Source organism: Opisthorchis viverrini, assembly GCF_000715545.1.
Source record: "Opisthorchis viverrini unplaced genomic scaffold opera_v5_59, whole genome shotgun sequence".
NCBI classification, from domain to species: Eukaryota; Metazoa; Platyhelminthes; class Trematoda; order Opisthorchiida; family Opisthorchiidae; genus Opisthorchis; species Opisthorchis viverrini.
In genome coordinates this window covers 321,341-340,164 of record NW_008751715.1, presented here as the reverse complement: position 1 = coordinate 340,164, position 18,824 = coordinate 321,341, and the positions used below count along the sequence as shown (strand labels likewise).

At 42.1% G+C, this 18,824-nt stretch overlaps 1 protein-coding gene across 1 annotated transcript in view; it reads left to right on the top strand.

The window, feature by feature from the left end:
- The window catches only part of T265_03876 (hypothetical protein), a gene marked incomplete at both ends in the record, with an annotated part of 94,204 nt that extends 75,984 nt beyond the window's left edge, over positions 1 to 18,220 (top strand). The window contains 4 exons of the mRNA XM_009168468.1: positions 4,616 to 5,414; positions 10,875 to 11,155; positions 15,357 to 15,587; positions 17,678 to 18,220. Coding sequence (XP_009166732.1) covers positions 4,616 to 5,414; positions 10,875 to 11,155; positions 15,357 to 15,587; positions 17,678 to 18,151 — 1,785 coding nt within the window. The remainder of the gene's footprint in view (positions 1 to 4,615; positions 5,415 to 10,874; positions 11,156 to 15,356; positions 15,588 to 17,677) is intronic.
- Between the last annotated feature and the right edge of the window lie 604 nt (positions 18,221 to 18,824).

Genomic DNA, 18,824 nt, shown 5'->3' with positions numbered 1-18,824 from the left:
ACCATCCGTTCATGAGTTCAGTCTCTCGTAATTGACACGACTGTAATCGTGCACTTCGTCAGTTCGTTGATATCTCTGTCGATATGGTGGCTGTTATGTTGATATAGCATCTCTCTGTTAAGGAGCTAGCTACTTCAATGGTGAAAAGAATATACAAACAGCACAAAACGGACCGTAGTTTAAGCTTTCATTTATAGTTCGAACAAAATTCAGTTTTGAGAGCCACTTTAAGTGATAAGCTGGACAAAAATAATTCTCATGTATGACTGATGCGGGTGTGCGCAACAATACTAGAGTTATCTACAAATTTCCGCTTTATATCTTAGAGAGTTCGTTACTTCTTGACACTGCGAAAATGCTGAGACCCAAGCGCTAGGCTGGCGGTATCGCCGAAATGTATCGTACTACAGGCCGTGGTGTTTGCGCTTCCTGCAGTGCGATACAATTCTATGGTCCCATATCGTTCCAATCGATCCAATGTGACCTTATACTCAGAAGATTTGGCCCTCAAATTCACTGGACTCGGAAACCTCCAGTTACACGATATTCTGCTTCTCAATATGAGTTAAAAATTGTCACCTGTTCCAGGTAGTTCACCAAAACTATGGCCGATTGTTTCACAAGCATGAAACGCTAGAGCGCCATCGCGAAAGTTTTTGCAATACCCTATGACTGTGAATGATGAATTCGGATGACCCGTCTACAGTCCACATTGTTCATCATCAATAATTCACCAGCGAAACGGCATCATGGCATATGATTGTGAGACACCATTGTAGAAAGAAATAATTGGGGTGTTGTACTGTGATAGAGATTACGACTATTTGGAATGCAGGCCAGTCAAAACACGAACATGAAATGTGATCAGGGAAGGTCAACAGAACGGGCATGTACCTGTTGCAATGCTCCGCAAGGCATGGATGGTTGGTGCTTGAGACTGCTTTTGGTACCAGGGACACTTTCTATAGGTTCATGTGGTTTACATCAATAACCCCGGTCATTAATGGATGAACCAAGCCAACTTTTTGTCGGTTCTCATTTGTCTACATTGTACGTCGCATAGGATCACGGGAGATAGCTGGTTAGTCACACTGGACCACTGTGTGCCACGAAACACACTCATTTGCGTACCGATTTGGTTTTGACAGAAGACTTACACGAAACCCAGCTGAATCTCTAGTTTGTGATGCTTTTGAGCTATCAAAAAGTTGTCGGCAATCTGATGAATAATGCTTTCTGTCTGGACTTTTGTTGTCTTCAGGCGTACTCTGGAAGATATCTTCCGGTCTTTATAGTCCACCCCTGACATACATTTATCTGGTTGCGTGAGCCGAAGCATCCCGATCACCTTGCCGTGGTTACAAGTCCAATCTTTTGAAGCTAACAGTGGAATGCCTTGCGGGATTGTGACTGAACTCCAAAACAAGAGCCATGCCCTAGCGTAGCATAGTTCCAGTAGACAACCTACCGAATATTCTGCAAACGAATGCTGAACTAAATTTCAATCAGGAATGTTTGAAGTCGGACAACCTCTCAATATACGTTTATGGCTTTTCGTTGCTACCCAATCTGCTCCAACATAGTGGCTGTAACATAATGCTGTAACCCTGAAGAAGATCCTGTTCAAAAAAGGCACAAAGTAGCACTCGAAATCGAAACTGAAGCGGATTTTCGAAAACACTTTACCGATTGGAATTTAGTGGAGTTTAGATTCGAAAGAGGGTATAGAAAGACCCAAAGTCCATCGAAAAATTTCGAGCTTATCTCTGCTCGATCTGAGGTCTTGGTGTTAGGGCCTTCAGCAACGGCGAAAAACGGGACGGGCAGGAATAAAATACCTCAGATTCCATCAAATAGCCCAGATATGGGCTCATTTAACATCATACTGACATTTTAAAGGATGTACAGACACACTGTTATCACTGTTGTCTCGTGCAAATGTAACTAATAATTGGACATCATGTGAATCTTCATTCATTACACAAAATCGACGAGACCCCTCACGGAATCGAGACTCCTCAAGATACTACTTAAAACTATTTTGAAAAGCACAGATGACGAAATCACCTTAACTGTGTTGAGTAAAAACCATAAAATTCGGAAGAACTATTGTCTGCAGTTAAGTCGGTAGGACGTTTGTCCGAGCGTGTCAGCAGGTACATAGGGTCGAAACAGAACCACGAGTAGAAATAACATCATCCGAAAGTTTGGTACACACTTGAACTACCACGAAACAAGGTGAAACTTTCCACTTGGTACAAAGGGTTTCCTCAGCAAGTCCTTCTATAAACAGAAGTCAAAATGTTATTTTCATCTGCATCACTGCTACTACTGAGTTGAAAGGTAACTGTTCGTACAGGAAGCTCACATAGTTTTGAGCTTGTTTATAATAAGTCATGGACTACGTTTTCGCACCGTCCATGCACTAGCAACAAATAGCTAGTAATTTTCATAAATGTAATAACAAAATAGCACACTTTTGGTTCATCATGGGAACTTGACCTTCTAATGCATGATACCAAGATTACGGACAGACCTATCTGCATAACTTCATCATAATGCGCCACCTTATACATATTGTGAACATTGCTGGTAACTTTTTAAAGCTGGTTTGTTTGACATCAAATCACCCAGCGCTTTATTTTTTCCTCACATGCAAAGTTTCCGTGCGGATGAACAATGAAACTATTCCTCTGTTGATAGTTCACGCACATGGCGCTGCGGAGGTAGGAGAGCCTTCATAAGCGCTCGCTTCTTAACTGAGGTATACCTTAAATATGCAAATTCGTGAATGTGAGTATAAAGCGTGTATTCTAGTTAGGTGTTAAGTTGAACTGGACTGTGAATATCTGCTTCATTGAGTCAACATCATTACCCGAATAAAAGTGCCAAAATGATAGAGAAGGTTGTCTTCAAACGAGTACTTTAGCTACCGCAAGCAAAATCGTATATCAGACTGCAGTTAAGCGGATTTGCGTGTAAGATGGGCGCAGAAGCATGGGAGAAAAACGATTGCATTCTTTGCCAACCACATAAAACACTTCTGGAGGAAAACGGGCACTTCTGGATTGTCTCAGCTGATTTGACCTTGGTAGGCCTATGCCTTCCAATATTCTGTGCTTTTGTATAAACGCTGGCGTTGAAAGTTTATGAGAAATGTTATGATTCTCCAATGGGGCAGCGTGACCTTCAGCGTCCCCGCTCAATGCTATCAGCAGTAAGTGGAAGAGCTTCCACTGGGAGCATCGCACGTGGACTGCTATTTTGTTTGCTGCGCTTGCTATGACGAGTACATAGGAAGACCTGAAGATATTCTGATTACCCTCCTTGGAAAGTAGCACCAAAAGTTTGAAAAGAGGCATCAGGCTCTAGAGTTTCTTTCTTTATTGTGAAGCAGACTGTCAGCAAGGCTGTCAGGTTTCCAAGCTGGCAAAATACTTGCTGCCTAGCATTCATCGTCAGATATGGCTCCACGCTGAAATGGCCTAGGCAGGTGTCCTTCGTGCCATGAGAACACACATCAAAACGTACGTCAACTGACTAGGACTGAATTTTCGGGGAAAGGATGATGTTTACTTGTTCTTGTCCATTTCATCCGCCCATGGTTTAAGTGGCCAGTAATACGTTATGCCCTAGATTTAATTCACTGGTACGTTAAAGGCGAAATTTTTCACCTAAGAGAACACGATATTGCTGAGAAGCTTCCCCATTTCAGTAATTAAAATGCTGAGTGAGATGGCTTAGTGATTAGAGCGCGGATTGGCTGACCTGAAGGTCTATAGTTCGAACCCGACCTCTACCTCTCAACTTCCTCTGCCTATACTTGGGCAACCTGGTAGTATCCCAGCTCTCCTGTTTCCTTTGGGTGGCCTGGTAGCTAGTGACCCAAAGGGTGCGACAGGTGAATGATTTTTATACTTAAAATGGCAACTATTACGGAGCTTTTGAGGAGGTTTTAGCAATATAGATCTTTAAAAGTTATTTTCAGACATTTTCTCCGCCTACTGTTTAACTTAGTTCGTTAATCGCTCGAATGACTACTTTGCGCTCTTGGGATGATCAAAACCAGTAACATGGAGCGTTTTCTGTATAGCCTTTTCATCCCCTTAGTGTCTTTTGATTAACGTTGAATGTTAGGGTAATTCTGCGGGAACATGCTACCATTGAATAAATCTAGCGGTTCACCTGAAGGAGAAAAATGTCTGGATTGTGCGGTTTACACGGTTTTAGATTACAGCTTGCCTTTAGCTACTAACCAAAGAGTGGGATGGAGTTATCAATTACCTAGTTTCCCAGTATACAGTGGATGGGATACCACATGTTCTTAAGTCGATTTAAAACTTACTGGTCGGTCTGCCGCAATGGTTGTCGTGGTCTTATTGTTTCGACCAAGCGGAATAAACTTCAACAAGGTGTTCCATAACTCCTAAAACTTTTGATGAGGCCAAAACTGTCTGATCAAACTTTCAACTAACAAAAAGAATAGTTGGATGTTGCGAAATGAGAGTACCAGTACCATGTACAACTCATATACCATTCAGTTGTCATCAACATTTGCTCATGTGCTACGAAATGCGTTTATTCCCACGCTACTCAACTTTTTTCTATGTTCCAGTGGTACAACAAGGACGCGCCTGAAAGTATCCACATGCCTGGAAACTACTCCAAAAATCTCCGATGGTTCGAACGTCTTTGCTTGCTTCGTTGTTTTCGTGTGGACCGCATCTACCAAGCCATCAGGTTGTATGTGACTGACACAATGGGAGAACGCTTCGTAACTCCGCCAATCCTCAGTTTTACCTCCATCTACGAACAAAGCACTCCCATGACCCCCATAGTTTTCATTCTCAGCCCCGGGTCAGATCCAACAGGTGATCTACTAAAACTTGCCGACCGTCAGGGGTTTGATCAGTGCAACATTAAATTCTTGTCAATGGGCCAAGGACAAGATAAAAATGCACAAAATTTGTTAGAGGTTTGCATTACTCGCGGTCATTGGTTGATGCTACAAAACTGTCATCTCTTGGTTAAATGGCTGAAGGTTCTCGAGAAACGTCTGGAAAGATTGACTACACCTCATCCGGATTTCCGACTGTGGCTTACTACAGAACCGTGTAGTGATTTTCCCGTAGGAGTTCTTCAACGTTCTCTCAAGGTGGTTACTGAACCACCAAACGGACTAAAGCAAAACCTACTATCAACTTACCACAAAATTACGCCTTCGACTTTGCTCGATTGTGAGCATCCGGCTTTTCAACCACTGGTCTACGTCCTGGCTTTCTTCCATGCAGTCGTACAGGAAAGACGAAAGTATGGAAAAATTGGCTGGAACATCCCGTACGACTTTAACGAATCAGACTTTCGAGTATGCATGGATATACTTCGGACTTATTTACAAAAGAGTTTTGAAGAAGGTGAGAAGCGTATACCATGGGACAGTCTCAAGTATCTGATCGGCGATGTGATGTACGGTGGTCGCGCCATTGATGAATTTGACCGTCGAGTTCTGCGAACTTATATGGATGAATACTTTGGAGATTTCATATTCGACGAATTTCAAACCTTTCATTTTTATCAAAACAACGTTGTTGATTACGTNCTGGTGTGGCCGTGATGATTACGTGGGTAAGTTAGCTCATATTCACATTGGAACTCAAGGCTTGTAAATGTAAATACTAGATATTGTCGTTAACAATTTCGCGAATGGAACTGATAATGGAGGGAACTGTTATCTGATATAACGTCAAAGGCAATACCTTCAAGGGATCTCTGGAACGACACATGAATTATCACTCATTGGAAAGTGGAATGAGGTTTCTCAGTATGTACTGTAGAGTTTGCCATCAATTCTTCAATAAATAAGAGTACGGTTCCTTTGAACGGTGATAACACAGTCCACGAAAGTTGGTAAAAACAAAAAGCACATTAATTAAGTCAGGGTGTGAAACGCATGCGGAACTCAAGTGAGCACAAAATATCAATCCTCTTTAGAAACAGGACATGTCGAATGAATAAATTTTGAGAAAAGATGGAACTGTGCATTACTCCACCGGTCCAATTTAGGTCCCATGTTTTTTACTGTCCTGTATCAATTCTGAATTAGATGCAAGTGTTCAGTTTATTTTGGATTCAAATGTACTTATGAGTATGGAGATCGTCCCGGTCCTAGGTACTTTCTAGTATCAATCACTGAATAACATTATTGCATAGTCTCCTGGAAAGTGAATATGGCTTCTCCAGAGATAAGAAATCCTACTGAATGCTGACAATTAGCCCTTGTTATAGAAACTCTGATTAAGTGGCTTATGTCCAAAGGCTCAAATTTGAGGGATATGCGGTAACACTTCATCAGTGTAGATAATTGGATTTTTCAGGGAAATAACAACAGATAAAAACTTGCCGAACCGGTAGCTGGGTGCGGATTTAGCCAACTTCCTCCCTCTGGAATTTCTTTCCAAATGCTGACAGCTATTTTTCTATTTATGTACCCTGGGGATCAAAGGCTTTGGGGTTCGTTGTGATGTTCTTTTGATGAACGGTTTTGCAAAGGAAGGAAGCAGAGTAGAACCCCGTAATTCACATGCACCCATGCCATCGTCGGCAAAAACAGCTCCCATCAAACCGAACCCATAGCAATCAGTAATGTTCCGAAATCTAACAGCTGCATTCGAATACTTCTCCTGTGACACTCACGAGGTTATACGGACACTTGCTTCTTACTGGAAGGACAAAGATCCGCTTACCTCTTTGTATAATTCCGGGATCAGTTGATAAGGAGCAATCTGAGAGGATGGGGGCATCGATTGTTGGTGAATGAGTGGTTGAATTTGATCGAACTATGAGAGTCATATCTTTCGACAGTGAGATACTCTACCCGAAGTTCGTAATTATTAAGGATAGTGTCAGTGATAACAATCATAGCAATAAAAATAGTTTGAGCATGTACATACTTTGTTGTCGGCATCCATCATGTAGAAGATTTCAAAGCAAATTCGGCAACTGATGTCCGTCTCAAGAAGGTGGCAGCTGTGCAAGGCTTCTCGGCTCTTTGGCATAGATTGATTTTCCTGATAGAACAGAATCTCAATTAAGTGGCCATATTCTGAAAAAAACGTCTTACTCTGCAACCAGTAGTTTGGCATACTGAAAGGTCAGGCAAAACTGGCTTCTGTCTCTCACTTCTCATGACGGAAAACTGAACTAGGGTGCCAAAACAACCCATCAAACGTAGCAGAAAAAGAGGATAATCATTAAGAATAGAGGAAACACACTGGAGAAAATTTCCATGGATGACCAACTTTTCCACACCGAAAACTGTACTTAAAAGCCTCAAAGAATGATGAGCTGGCCCACACTGCAAAGTGGACAAACTAGAATTCAAAACCTCATTGCCTTACCAAGTCTAAGGTTTCGTTGAGATCGAGGAATATCCATTTCAAATCATGTTTAAAAATCAGTGAATTCGTTCTGCAGCCGACTAGGAACTTTTGTTTTATGATCCTAATCTCTCTATTTGATCAAGCGATCTACTTGTGCCCCGTGGAATCGATTCACTTTAGCTGGGGTCATGTCACCTTCATTCATATTTTAATCTGCTATTAGTTATTATCTCAGAAGTGGCAACGAGAAGGTTGACTTGACAGGGTTGTGGACACTCTGACACACTTTTCGACGCTACCTACCATGCATTGCGCCAGGACTCCGTAGAAATCATGCATCGACTATTTATTTTGTCACCACGACACTTTTTCTTCGGTCTAATGAAATCAAACTTTATGTTGCTATTTGATAAACAACAAACTTGTCCGAGCTTCTTTTTGCATAAAGGAAACCACTCACAAGGTTGCTGAAAACTCTTCGACTGCCCACGACCGGTTTCGCCCTTCTTTAGGCTCATCAGGTAGGCGCAGTCCCCGAGTTTCCGTCAACCTTATGATCTACTTGAACCCAAATTGCACTGTTTTCGCTCGGACAATACACTCATTTGCAAATCAATTTGGTTTTCACGGGAGACTCAATCGAATCTCTCGTTTATGATGTCCTCCAGCTGGATGTGCTGCACACAGGCCACCTCATGATTCAGTTGGCACGATTTTCGAGATATCGCAGTATATTTTCATGAAGGAAACTACTCACAAGTTTGCTGAAAACTCATCGACAGCCCACGACCGGTTTCGCCCTTCTTGGGCGGCTTGTTTGCAGCACATTCAGCTGGAGGACATCATATACGAGAGATTCGATTGAGTCTCCCGTGAAAACCAAATTGATTTGCAAATGAGTGTATTGTCCGAGCTTCTGTTATTTAATCCCGACAACACCATTCTCAGTGAATAGATGTGGATTCCACTCGAATTCCCTTAGCATTGGAAGAATGATAACCAGAAAATGTGGCTGTAAATTTCGTTATGCAGGTGTGGCAGTCCTTTCGGACATTTTCTATAGTCCGTGAAATAATAAAATGAAGTCCTTTTTGTTTTTTTGTCCGATAGTTTAAAGGGCAACTACCCAGTGCTTTTTTCATTCTTATGTTGTTTCCCGTTTAAGCAACAGTATTTCTGAAATTCTTCTGTTTCGCCTCCATTCTTAACTTCTATTTTGAAATATCAGAGACTTCCATCAAAATTCGATCAACTTAGTCTACGGAGTGTTACAGAATAGGGTCCAAAATGGGTTTGCTAGTATCGTGTCACGGAGAGTTACTGAGTACATAAGAATACAAGCTTTGATATCCAATGATTTGAACGCACCTGAAGTCGAAGTTGACACAATGCTTTCCGCCACAATCCCCACTCCTTAATCACTTGTCCCCCCTGGGTCGGGCAGAATCCTGGTCATGGATACCGAACAGACAAATGAACTACTTATTCTTGTATAAGACAGTGAAAAGCACAAACCCATTCTCTAGCACGAATGTTGTTCTTTCACTACTTGTCAGCAAGGTGCGTTCACGTGGCCCAGTCTGGCTTGGTGAGAGTCGTACTGTTCATGAATTTCAATAAGGAAGAAATAACCATGCGTCGCTGTTCCTTTCTTTTCCAAGTCAGATTGGATGGTTGGAAATTTGCTTCGATTTATGCCGCATCAAGCCTCGTTGTAAAGTGGTTCTTATTTTTTGGCGCCTGGCACATTAAACCAGAATTTTTGTTAAAACATCTATGTTCATAATGCATCTGCAACCCAAATTTATTGGGAGCAAACTGGAAATCTTGGCAACCCACACTAATTAGTTTAAGCGGTTCTTTTTATCGGCGCGGTCTCTCACTTTGCGATCAAAGGCTTTGTGCACATAAGAAAATTGTTGGTATAAAAGCGCAACTCTTACGAATACCATAAACCACTGCTACAGACATCAACGGAATAGTCGAACCTAAGTGCTACTTTTACGCTTGACTAGTGATTTTGACGCCGATCGTCTGTTTTATCTACTCTTGTAATTGGACCTTGCCAGTGGATAGTGAAACGCTTGTAAACATCTTAGTTTCAACTTTTCTCTCCCATATTTGTTAACTCCCACAGTAAATGTGGCGCCAGAAGAACCATCATCGTTCGTACGCAAACGACTGTAGTGTTTACTTACTTGACTCTATTGACAATGATCTTGATGTTTTGTTGCTTGGCGTCACTGTCAACTGAAGCAGGAGCAGCTCACCACGAACGGCCAAAATTCTGAAGTGAACACTTTTTTATGGAATTGTATCACATAGTGTGTTACCGTTTGGAGACTGAGAAGATAAACTAAGCGAGCTTAAGAGAACGTCATTTTCATCTGAGATTTTGCCCTGTCATTTTTGCCCATTTTGTGCTGAAAAACCGAAGACCACTGTGCATCTGCTTCATCCTTATTGGGAATAATCAGCAGTGCGTATCTTACGAAAGTCAGAGGGCTTCAGACCTACGACCTTCCGACCAGTGGCTGAACGTGTGGTCCAGCTGTGGCTGAAGTGCAGTGGTTCCCGGTTTTTCAGCATAGGATGACCTCACTGGTGGAATGAAATTCTTTTTTAATCAGGAGAGGTTTGGGTCTGCTGACCGAATAACTTCTTGGTTGTATTTGTCTATTCAAGCAGAATATAAGGACTAGCAGCAGTGATTCTTCAGTATGGCGTCGTGATTAAGGGACTGGATGTTTTACGTGAACAACAGGATAAGATTCTTCTCCCTAAGTTAGTATGATAAAGAGTGAGAAAGAAATATACAGCTCTTTGATCCAAGCTGAGAGACATCCTCAATTAGCATCTCATGAAGGTTTTAGGAAATTCAAATCCGTGATATTTTACCCAATTTTTTCCCAGTTAACAAAGGATGATAGCATCATTAAACGTACACAGGCAGCATGAAGTGCCAGTCTTCCCTCAGTTTTTTTCACTCAGTTTGCTGTGGACCGGTTCTTCGAGTGAGGATTTTGCTAAGAAGACACACTACCCGTTGAAATGGAATAAATTAACCTCCTTTGGGGGGCAAATGATCTTTTCTGTCATCGATGGTCAAGTGCGGAATTCCCCCCCTCCGCCGCTCTGAAGACAGGTCACACAACAGTGGCGCTAAAATCTTTTTACCTTAAAGTTTCCTCTACTAGGGAAAATGATATTCCTAATTCAATTGATAATGAGAAGACTTTGTCTACCGAGTAAACAAACCAGAACAATTCCTACGAATACACAGGATAGCTAATCAACGAATCACTTGACCAGCTACATTCTGATAGCCATCATAGAGTTCACCACATTCCTTCATATAGCGTGCTGCAAATCTAAAAAGAACATGGCACTTCCAGAGCATTTCCTCTGCTACATTACATGCACTGATGATCAGAACGTAACCAGAGCTGAATTTCTGCAATTTATTTTCATCAACCAATGTGTCGATCTTCTCAGAATACATTCACACTCTGCCATTGGCCAATACCCCAGAAGTGTTTGGATTACATGCAAACGCTGAAATCGGATATCATACCCGTGCGGCCAAACAGCTATGGAATAGTCTAATTGAACTTCAACCACAAACAGCGGACGAACCGGGTGCGACCAGTCGCGAGGCCCTACTTGATCAAGTTGCCGGTGATGTTCTCCACATTCTGCCTGAACCGTTCGACAGGGAACAAATTCGAAAAACGATGAGTGCTAGTATTCCACCTACTTCGGTGGTTCTTTTGCAGGTAGGTCACAGTTATATACTTACTAGGTTCTACACAAGAGGGCTGCAAACAGAAGCCACCACAGAAACTACTGGTGAGTTGGGTGCCCACTGCGGAGGGTTGCTGGGCACACTTTAGAGGTGACTCAGCAATCTTCCTGAAGGAGCTTTTTTGACTTCAGCCTCTGTTGGAACCTGTACAACCGCATGAACAGTTCGAACTGAAACCTTTCAGTGTCTTTTGAAGTGGCAGTCTTGCGTTTTTGAGTATCCTGCGCAGTATTTAAAAGTTTTCAGTTTTGCTCCTTTAGCCTACAAAAGGAGTACCTTGTTCTAATGCGTCAGACTTATCTGTAATCCTGACTCTTCGAGAAGAGTTTCTAAAAAGGGCGCTAACTTCTAACGGTTACCCAGGGAAATACATCCGTCTACGGCACGCCAAGGCGTAAGCCTGACCAGTTAATAAAAATGAATTTTTTATCAGGTTTCAGTTTACGATCACTGCAGAACATCATTTGAACTCAGCCATATGGCACAAGTTACCTGCTGTAATCGTTCGTTGGTACCCAGCCACCTAAGTAATCCTGCTCTCATGAGAAAAGTCAATCACCGTTGTCCGCTGCGTATTGCACTCAGTCAGAGCTGGCCCCACTGCTGCATTCTGTACTGCACAATATTGCTTCGAAATAGTTGATCAATCAATACCGACCCAGCTTGCCTTCGAATTAAGATCCAGATCTGATTGTTTCACCGTATTGACTCTGTTCCGATCATTTACTGATACTTATCACTATGTGCCATGTAAAATTGATGGTTTGTAGTATTAATTTCGAAGAGATGAAAGCAAAAGATAGAAGACCTGCAGTTTTTGTCTTCTTGCTATATCATTCAGACAACTAAGGTGGACTTAATATTTTAAAATGAGTTTGGTTGAATCACAACAAATTTAACCACTGAGCTGTAAATGCACTTCATTCGAAGCATTACTTGCACGAAACATTGCCAATAACTTAAAAACCCTTCGGAAATGGCGCAATCTTAATTAGCTGCTTACAAAGTCTAGCTGTCAGTCTTGCTTAGAACTGTCCACCACCCGGAGTTTTCTAAGAAAATTCGATAAATTGTTCCTCCATTTTCTAGAGCTAAAAACTGTGCTAATGACTTGTCGAGTAGGGAGAAACAATAAAAAACAACTACACTTAGCGTTTTGCCTTCTCTATCCGACTCAATTCAGTAGCCAACTTTTCACAACAAAACCGTTCTCAGAACGTGGTTTAGAACATACGTACAGTTGATACTGCTTTACTGCGGTCACTACTGTTCCACCCAGCGGTGTGGTTATGGATCTTGGAGCGCCAATCGGTTGAGTGTTACTGTTACGTAAAAAGTTCTCGTGTTTGTGACCTTTTCTCGGTATAGCCGCGGCGTGATACATACCGATTTTAGTCATGGCAGTAGTACTGTCATTATAGTGGCGGTGCTGTAGTAATCGTTCGGCAGGTTTCTAGTTGTGTATGACGTGACCCGAAACCTAAGGTCACGCGATGACTATCTGGCTCTAATTCTCAATGGATCTGAAGCGGACACACATATGACACCAGAAAGATGAATTTATTATACATCTTCATTGGGCGAGAAACTTTACTCTAAAAGTAGGATATCTTCGGAGCAATTGTGTCTGCATTTTGCACACTGCGTAACTGATCCGGATGACCTAAGAACACATTATTTTTTTTCCAATTCTCCTCGACTGGGCCTCATCGTTCAATACTTGCGAGTAGTTGCATGCTAGAGTTGAAGGAAATCCCTTCAACTAAAATTATATGAGAAATCCCTTTGGGAACAGAGTAGTAATGGGTGCATCCATTTCCTCGGGCTAATATCTCTACAGGTTTAAACGTAACATGAAAATATCATGCGGAATGCTTCAAGTTCATACACTGCGATTTTCAATATTAAAACCAAAGCCGACCGATTTTGGACTACAGGTGAAATTCGTTTTGAATCCGGTCAGCACTTAAATCTTGTAGTGACCTACCCTAGGTGAAAGGAAATAGGAGGAACTTGAACATTTCTGCTGCTTGTTTCTGAACCTGGCCTGAGACTAGGTCCACTCACTGTAAGACCCAGAACATCTAGAGACGGAGATGAAAAAGTGAGTGACTGGCTACATGAAATATGGCTTCGTTCGGTAGGGGTAGCCTGCACTACAAAAACCCCAAAGCTTTTGGACGCCGCCATGACCTGAGCCGGCCTTTGTAACAGATTCTTTTTCTCGGTTCGGTTGTCGCACAACACATTCAGGTGATAGTTGTGGTGAAAATGGGTACCATTACGTTGGTTCTTATTTTGTGTGTGTGAAAGTTAACATTGATATTGGACTGAATTTCCGAGCGTTTTTTTCCCCATGGTTCGCTAGCTTGGCTGGTAACTGAATCTGAAGTTACTCGTCTGACACGTGCGCTTGTGGTAAAGACTCTCAATGTTTTATTACACCTTATTGCTGCATCTGTAGTACCACAATTGATATTCAAACCTCAGTTTTGAAGAAATATTGGTGCTGTTGAACGCTATTGTTGCACAAATTGAAACAGATCTTGAGGACGGTGCCAGGTAGAAAGTTTTGTTAGGCGAAAATTTGTGGTAGGATGCTGCAGATCTGTGAAGGGATTTTGCCAGTTTATTGCTTATCTGTGTTGTGGTGAGTGTGCAACGCGGTCAGTCGTAATATGGGGGAAAGTTTTCGTCTCTGTCCTGGTTTAAAAACAAGGGAAAATATCAAGGGTTAGGAAAGAATTCCTGAACTTGGCTCATGAACAACATTGGATACCTAATTCTGAAATGAAGCTTGTTCAGCTTAACCAGTTAGGAAAGAGATACAGATCTTGGCAGCTAGCTAAACTGACTTACCAGGTGATAGGTCAACTTTAGGACTTGGTAACACATAGTTACACACTGCGTTCTTGTGTTAACTGGGACTCTGCTTCGAACTGGCCAGATTTGACCTTATTATACCAGGCAGTGATCAGCTTAAAGTTACAGTCCGTGGGTTCCGTGTTTCTAGTACCTTCTATATCAGATTATTGTGTACCAGAATCACTGGCTGAAAATACAGGCACAGTTGTGGATTCTGTGGCCTAAAAATATGTTCACGTCGGAACATTGCACAAATGGATCAACACCGAAGCTAGATGGTGCACACCCTGGAAAATAAACCTTCCTCTGTATGAACCGTTCCAATTATTGTTGTCACGTGCTTTCGAGATATCCGATTATCCACTCGATCGCATCAGACAGTGAACGTCAATTCGACACTGACAGTGAACTAATTGGGCTAGATATATGGCCCCCAAATATCTTTCCCTTGACCTGGAACGGAACGCGTCATCATAACTTTGAAACTTCGTGATACCTCTAGTTGCCAGTGATAAAACTCCAGTGTATGGTTTACGTGAGTTTAAAAAACAGGGACCTGTTTGGTACGGACACAATCTACTTTCAACTCTGCTATAGAGCAGCAAGATGGACAGTCAGTTGTAAAACCATCTATTATCACAACCAGACAGCCTGATTTACGGCAACAGAGAATAAAGCTACCAATTAATCATCAGCTTATTGGCAATTCAACCTGTTGCAGCCAGCGGTATTACGACTGCAATGCCATAACTTCACCTGAAAACACTGGCGCCAAACATTTGTAAAACTTTCAATTAATTGTAAGCACTCTATTGCGATGATTAATGATGTGTAAGATACCCAGCTAGGCTGGTCTCGCAGTGTTAGGACTTGTTTTCTGACTATACTGGCAGACAGAAAAATTGGGTTGGATTGCCATACTTCTCTGACTTGTCGGTAACCTGATTCTCCCGTTAAAAGCCAAAATCTCTTACGACGTGACAACCAAAGGATAGGGTATTTTTATTATCATAGCCTTGTTGATTTTGACAGATACAGTTACAACCAAATGAAGATAATATTTGCCAATGTAACTGAGTGAACCCTTCATAAATTTGGATTTCACGATAGATTTTGCTCGAGTGAACCTTCCCTCCCGATCACTGAAAATTACTCTGAATATTCAGTTTACTCGGAAGTTACTGCACAATTTTCAAGGTCATACGAAGCAATCTGGTGTAGCGAAACAAAGGACATTTTGAAATATGCTCAACTTTTATGACACGGATGATTCCTAGTGGGTGTGGTCTCTTGTAACTATTTTGCAGGAACTGGAGCGCTTTAATCTACTAAACCACCGCATTAAAAACAGTCTAGAAATGCTGAAACGCGCCTTGGCCGGAGAAATTGGCTTGTCTGCCGAACTCGATGATCTTGCTCGATCTTTATCCAACGGACAGCTTCCACTATTATGGCGTCGACTGGCACCGGCCACACTAAAGTCTTTGGGGAATTGGATTCTTCACTTTCGAGAGCGTATTGAGCAGTATAAAAAATGGGTAAGTAACACATGTCTTATTTCTCGAAATTAACGTACGAAATTGGGCACTTCTGTACAAAACTTTTGCTCTTCCTCTTCTTGGATACAGTGGTGAGACCAACGGAGTTTGGTTTTCTCAAGTAGGTGACCTCAGAAGAGTACTCACATTAGAAGTTTGTCGTTATCTATGTCAAACTTGATTGGACACAACATTTTTCACTTTTGCCAACGATATGGCAACGGGTACGTCAGCCTATACACGACAGTGTAACGTCGCAAATCTACACTCAAGGAAAAGTGCTTGCCCTGAACTGCTATTGGTAAATATCGGCTGGCTTCGTTATGTCCTTTGGAGATACATTGATACTCCAAATCCAAAGTATTCTGGTCAGCTAGACAGATGTGACCTGAGTGCTATGGAGAAAAACCACAATCCGCATGGTTAGTGTCAGCTGATTTTAATGTCATTCAGATAGTAATAGACCCATGACCCCCACTTTCTCTTGCAAAAACAATAAAGGATGTGTCATATGTAACTATGTGAACAGACTAATGTTCGTCTGTAATTTTTCTTCAGTGTGAACCATGAGACCAAGCTAAAGACTGTCAGTATCCAAGCGAGATTATGACGAATAACCACCACCTGGATGCCCGATTTGTTTGAGAGAGTTGCGGTAGTTCATCGAATCTCTTTGTCTCCATTCAGACACCCCGGCAGTGTAGGAGATCATGGGGTTTTAATGGAGGTACCGCCGCCATCTCATAGATTATTATAAAAATCTGCTGTTTTCCTTATTCAACGGTTTAGTTGTCCCAACCACCTTCTGGAGAAAATTGACGAGGAAACATTCAGACAGCCTGTCCGAAACTGGCAGCCGTACTTATATGGGGGGTGATCCTCCGTTACACAAAGTAGCCATGCAAAACTAACTGAAGTTGGCATTCGCAAGGTTATGATCACTGAGGCGGACTACGATGCAAAGGGTTATTACTTTTGGGCTACCTGAACACCTCTGTCGTAATCCATTTCAACAGCACTTCTGCAAAAACTTCTCTTCTGATCTTATGAATGATCATCAAATACAGTCCCGATTAAGCTCAAAACAGCATCATCTGGTCAGATTCTGAAATGCTACGAAACTGTGTGCCTTACATCAACAACCCATACTTGTCATACGTATCTTTGAGAAGCCTACAATATTGACCAGGTTCAGATCTTGACTGTGGTGGGCCAAATGACCGATTCAGTCGGACGGTTTAGAAAAGTGGCAAAATAGAATCATGAGCAACACTTTTTCAATTTCTCAGTAATCAAACTAATAGAAGACACAGGGCTGAAAATTCATACTTCTCGCTATCACATGGAGTTATGAAGTGCGGATGATAGTGAGCTGCTCGTTATGCTATTAGAAACGGTCCAGTACTGCTGATTGCTCTGAGATACCCTTTGTACCACTGCGTTTTATTTGTTTCTCCCCTATGTATTTTGCATAATTACTGTTTTGACATCTAAACTAACAGCGTACACATATTGCGGTTTTCATCCATGCCACTTAAGTCCCAGGTGTTCATAAGGGGATTACTCCTTGCCAGTGTTATTGCCATCTATAGGTGCTAGGAAGTGGTCAGCTAGAAACGACAAACATAGGTAATGATTGTCCACTTGGTCGCATGCTTAGGGCGCATAACAAGGCCCATCAGATCTGTACATAGACGTGCTGGTAGGGCGGAGATTGGTTTGGGTTAGGAAAAGAGTGTGTCAAAAGAGAGATCGCCACCTGAGTACAGGCAGGGTATGGAAAGCAATATTGCCCTAAACGTAAAAATCACCTACACGTATGAAGGATATTTATTCATTTGATTATGTATCTTGATTATGTGCAAACAGATGAAGAAATCTGCAGTAACACAGGAGGTAAGGTTCAGAAAACAGTCAGAGAACTGGTTTATAGACGCATTAGGATACTTGCTTTGTTGACTGATTAGCGTGCTTTCTGAGGGCGCTAAAGATGAACCAATACAACTTATTTGTTTAGTTTTGTGTATAGGTTTCCTTCTATCTCAATGTGGTCATGCTAAAAATCACCGTCATTTTGGTCTTAACTGTAGGTTGAAAAGGGTGAACCGAATGTAATATGGTTATCTGGATTACACATTCCGGAGTCTTATCTAATGGCACTGGTTCAAACAACTTGTCGACGTAATGGCTGGCCTTTGGATCGAAGTACCTTGTTTGCCACTCTTACTGATATTCCCGATGATGTTGAAGTTGCCGAACGTGCACACCAAGGCTGTTTCGTTCGTGGTCTCTTTCTTGAGGGGGCCAGCTGGGATATGGAAGCAGGCTGTCTCATTCGCCAACACCCAAAGCAGTTGATTCAGCCACTGCCGATCCTCCGAGTCATGGCGGTGGAGACGCATCGGCTAAAAGTACAAAACACGTTCCGTGCTCCTGTTTATGTGACATCAGACAGGCGGAATGCCATGGGCGTCGGACTGGTTTTCGAGGCCAATTTGCAAACTACCAAACATGCAAGTCACTGGATTTTGCAGGGAGTGTGTTTGATACTAAATACTGACTAGGTAATTCACCGAATTTCCGCTAATTCTGTCACTGACGCCTACTGACTTTTGATATGCGGTATATGTGTGCCCTGAATCGTGAAATATAACGTTCGCTCGTTGATCTTGCAATCAGCTATATTCGCAGGGATTTAGTAGGATTAGGGAATCAAAAGCAACCGGAAGAAAATATTGTAGTCAAAATTGTAGCCAAAATGCAAGAACCTGTCAGACAGATGAAGGTCACGTCTACTACCAAGCGTTCCCTTATGCTCTCTATGAACTTAGACAGTTGTGAAGGCGTCACTGCGCCAATACCATCAACGTCAAGAAATTTTCGTTCCCCTGCTTGCTCGCATCACATAACTAGCTAAAGAGCACGAAAGCAGAATAGCCTCATCTAGGAGAACAAATTCCTCAGAATTTTGGTTTGGATATAGCCTGCTCCGTCTGAGCTTCCAATATAACTTGGTCTGCTGTATACCTATACCATTAACCAAAAATCAGCTCACTGGATGTAAAAAACATCATTCTGACAAATCGTTACTCGTGGAGCCAGCTAATAGATGACCGCGCGATGTGGCTTCCGTTAGTTAAGGATTGGTGGAGCTATGTCCTCTCTACGTGAGTGTTAATCACACGGCTGATCAGCCACTCGGGACCAAACAGTTAAATGTTCAACCACTGATCGGAG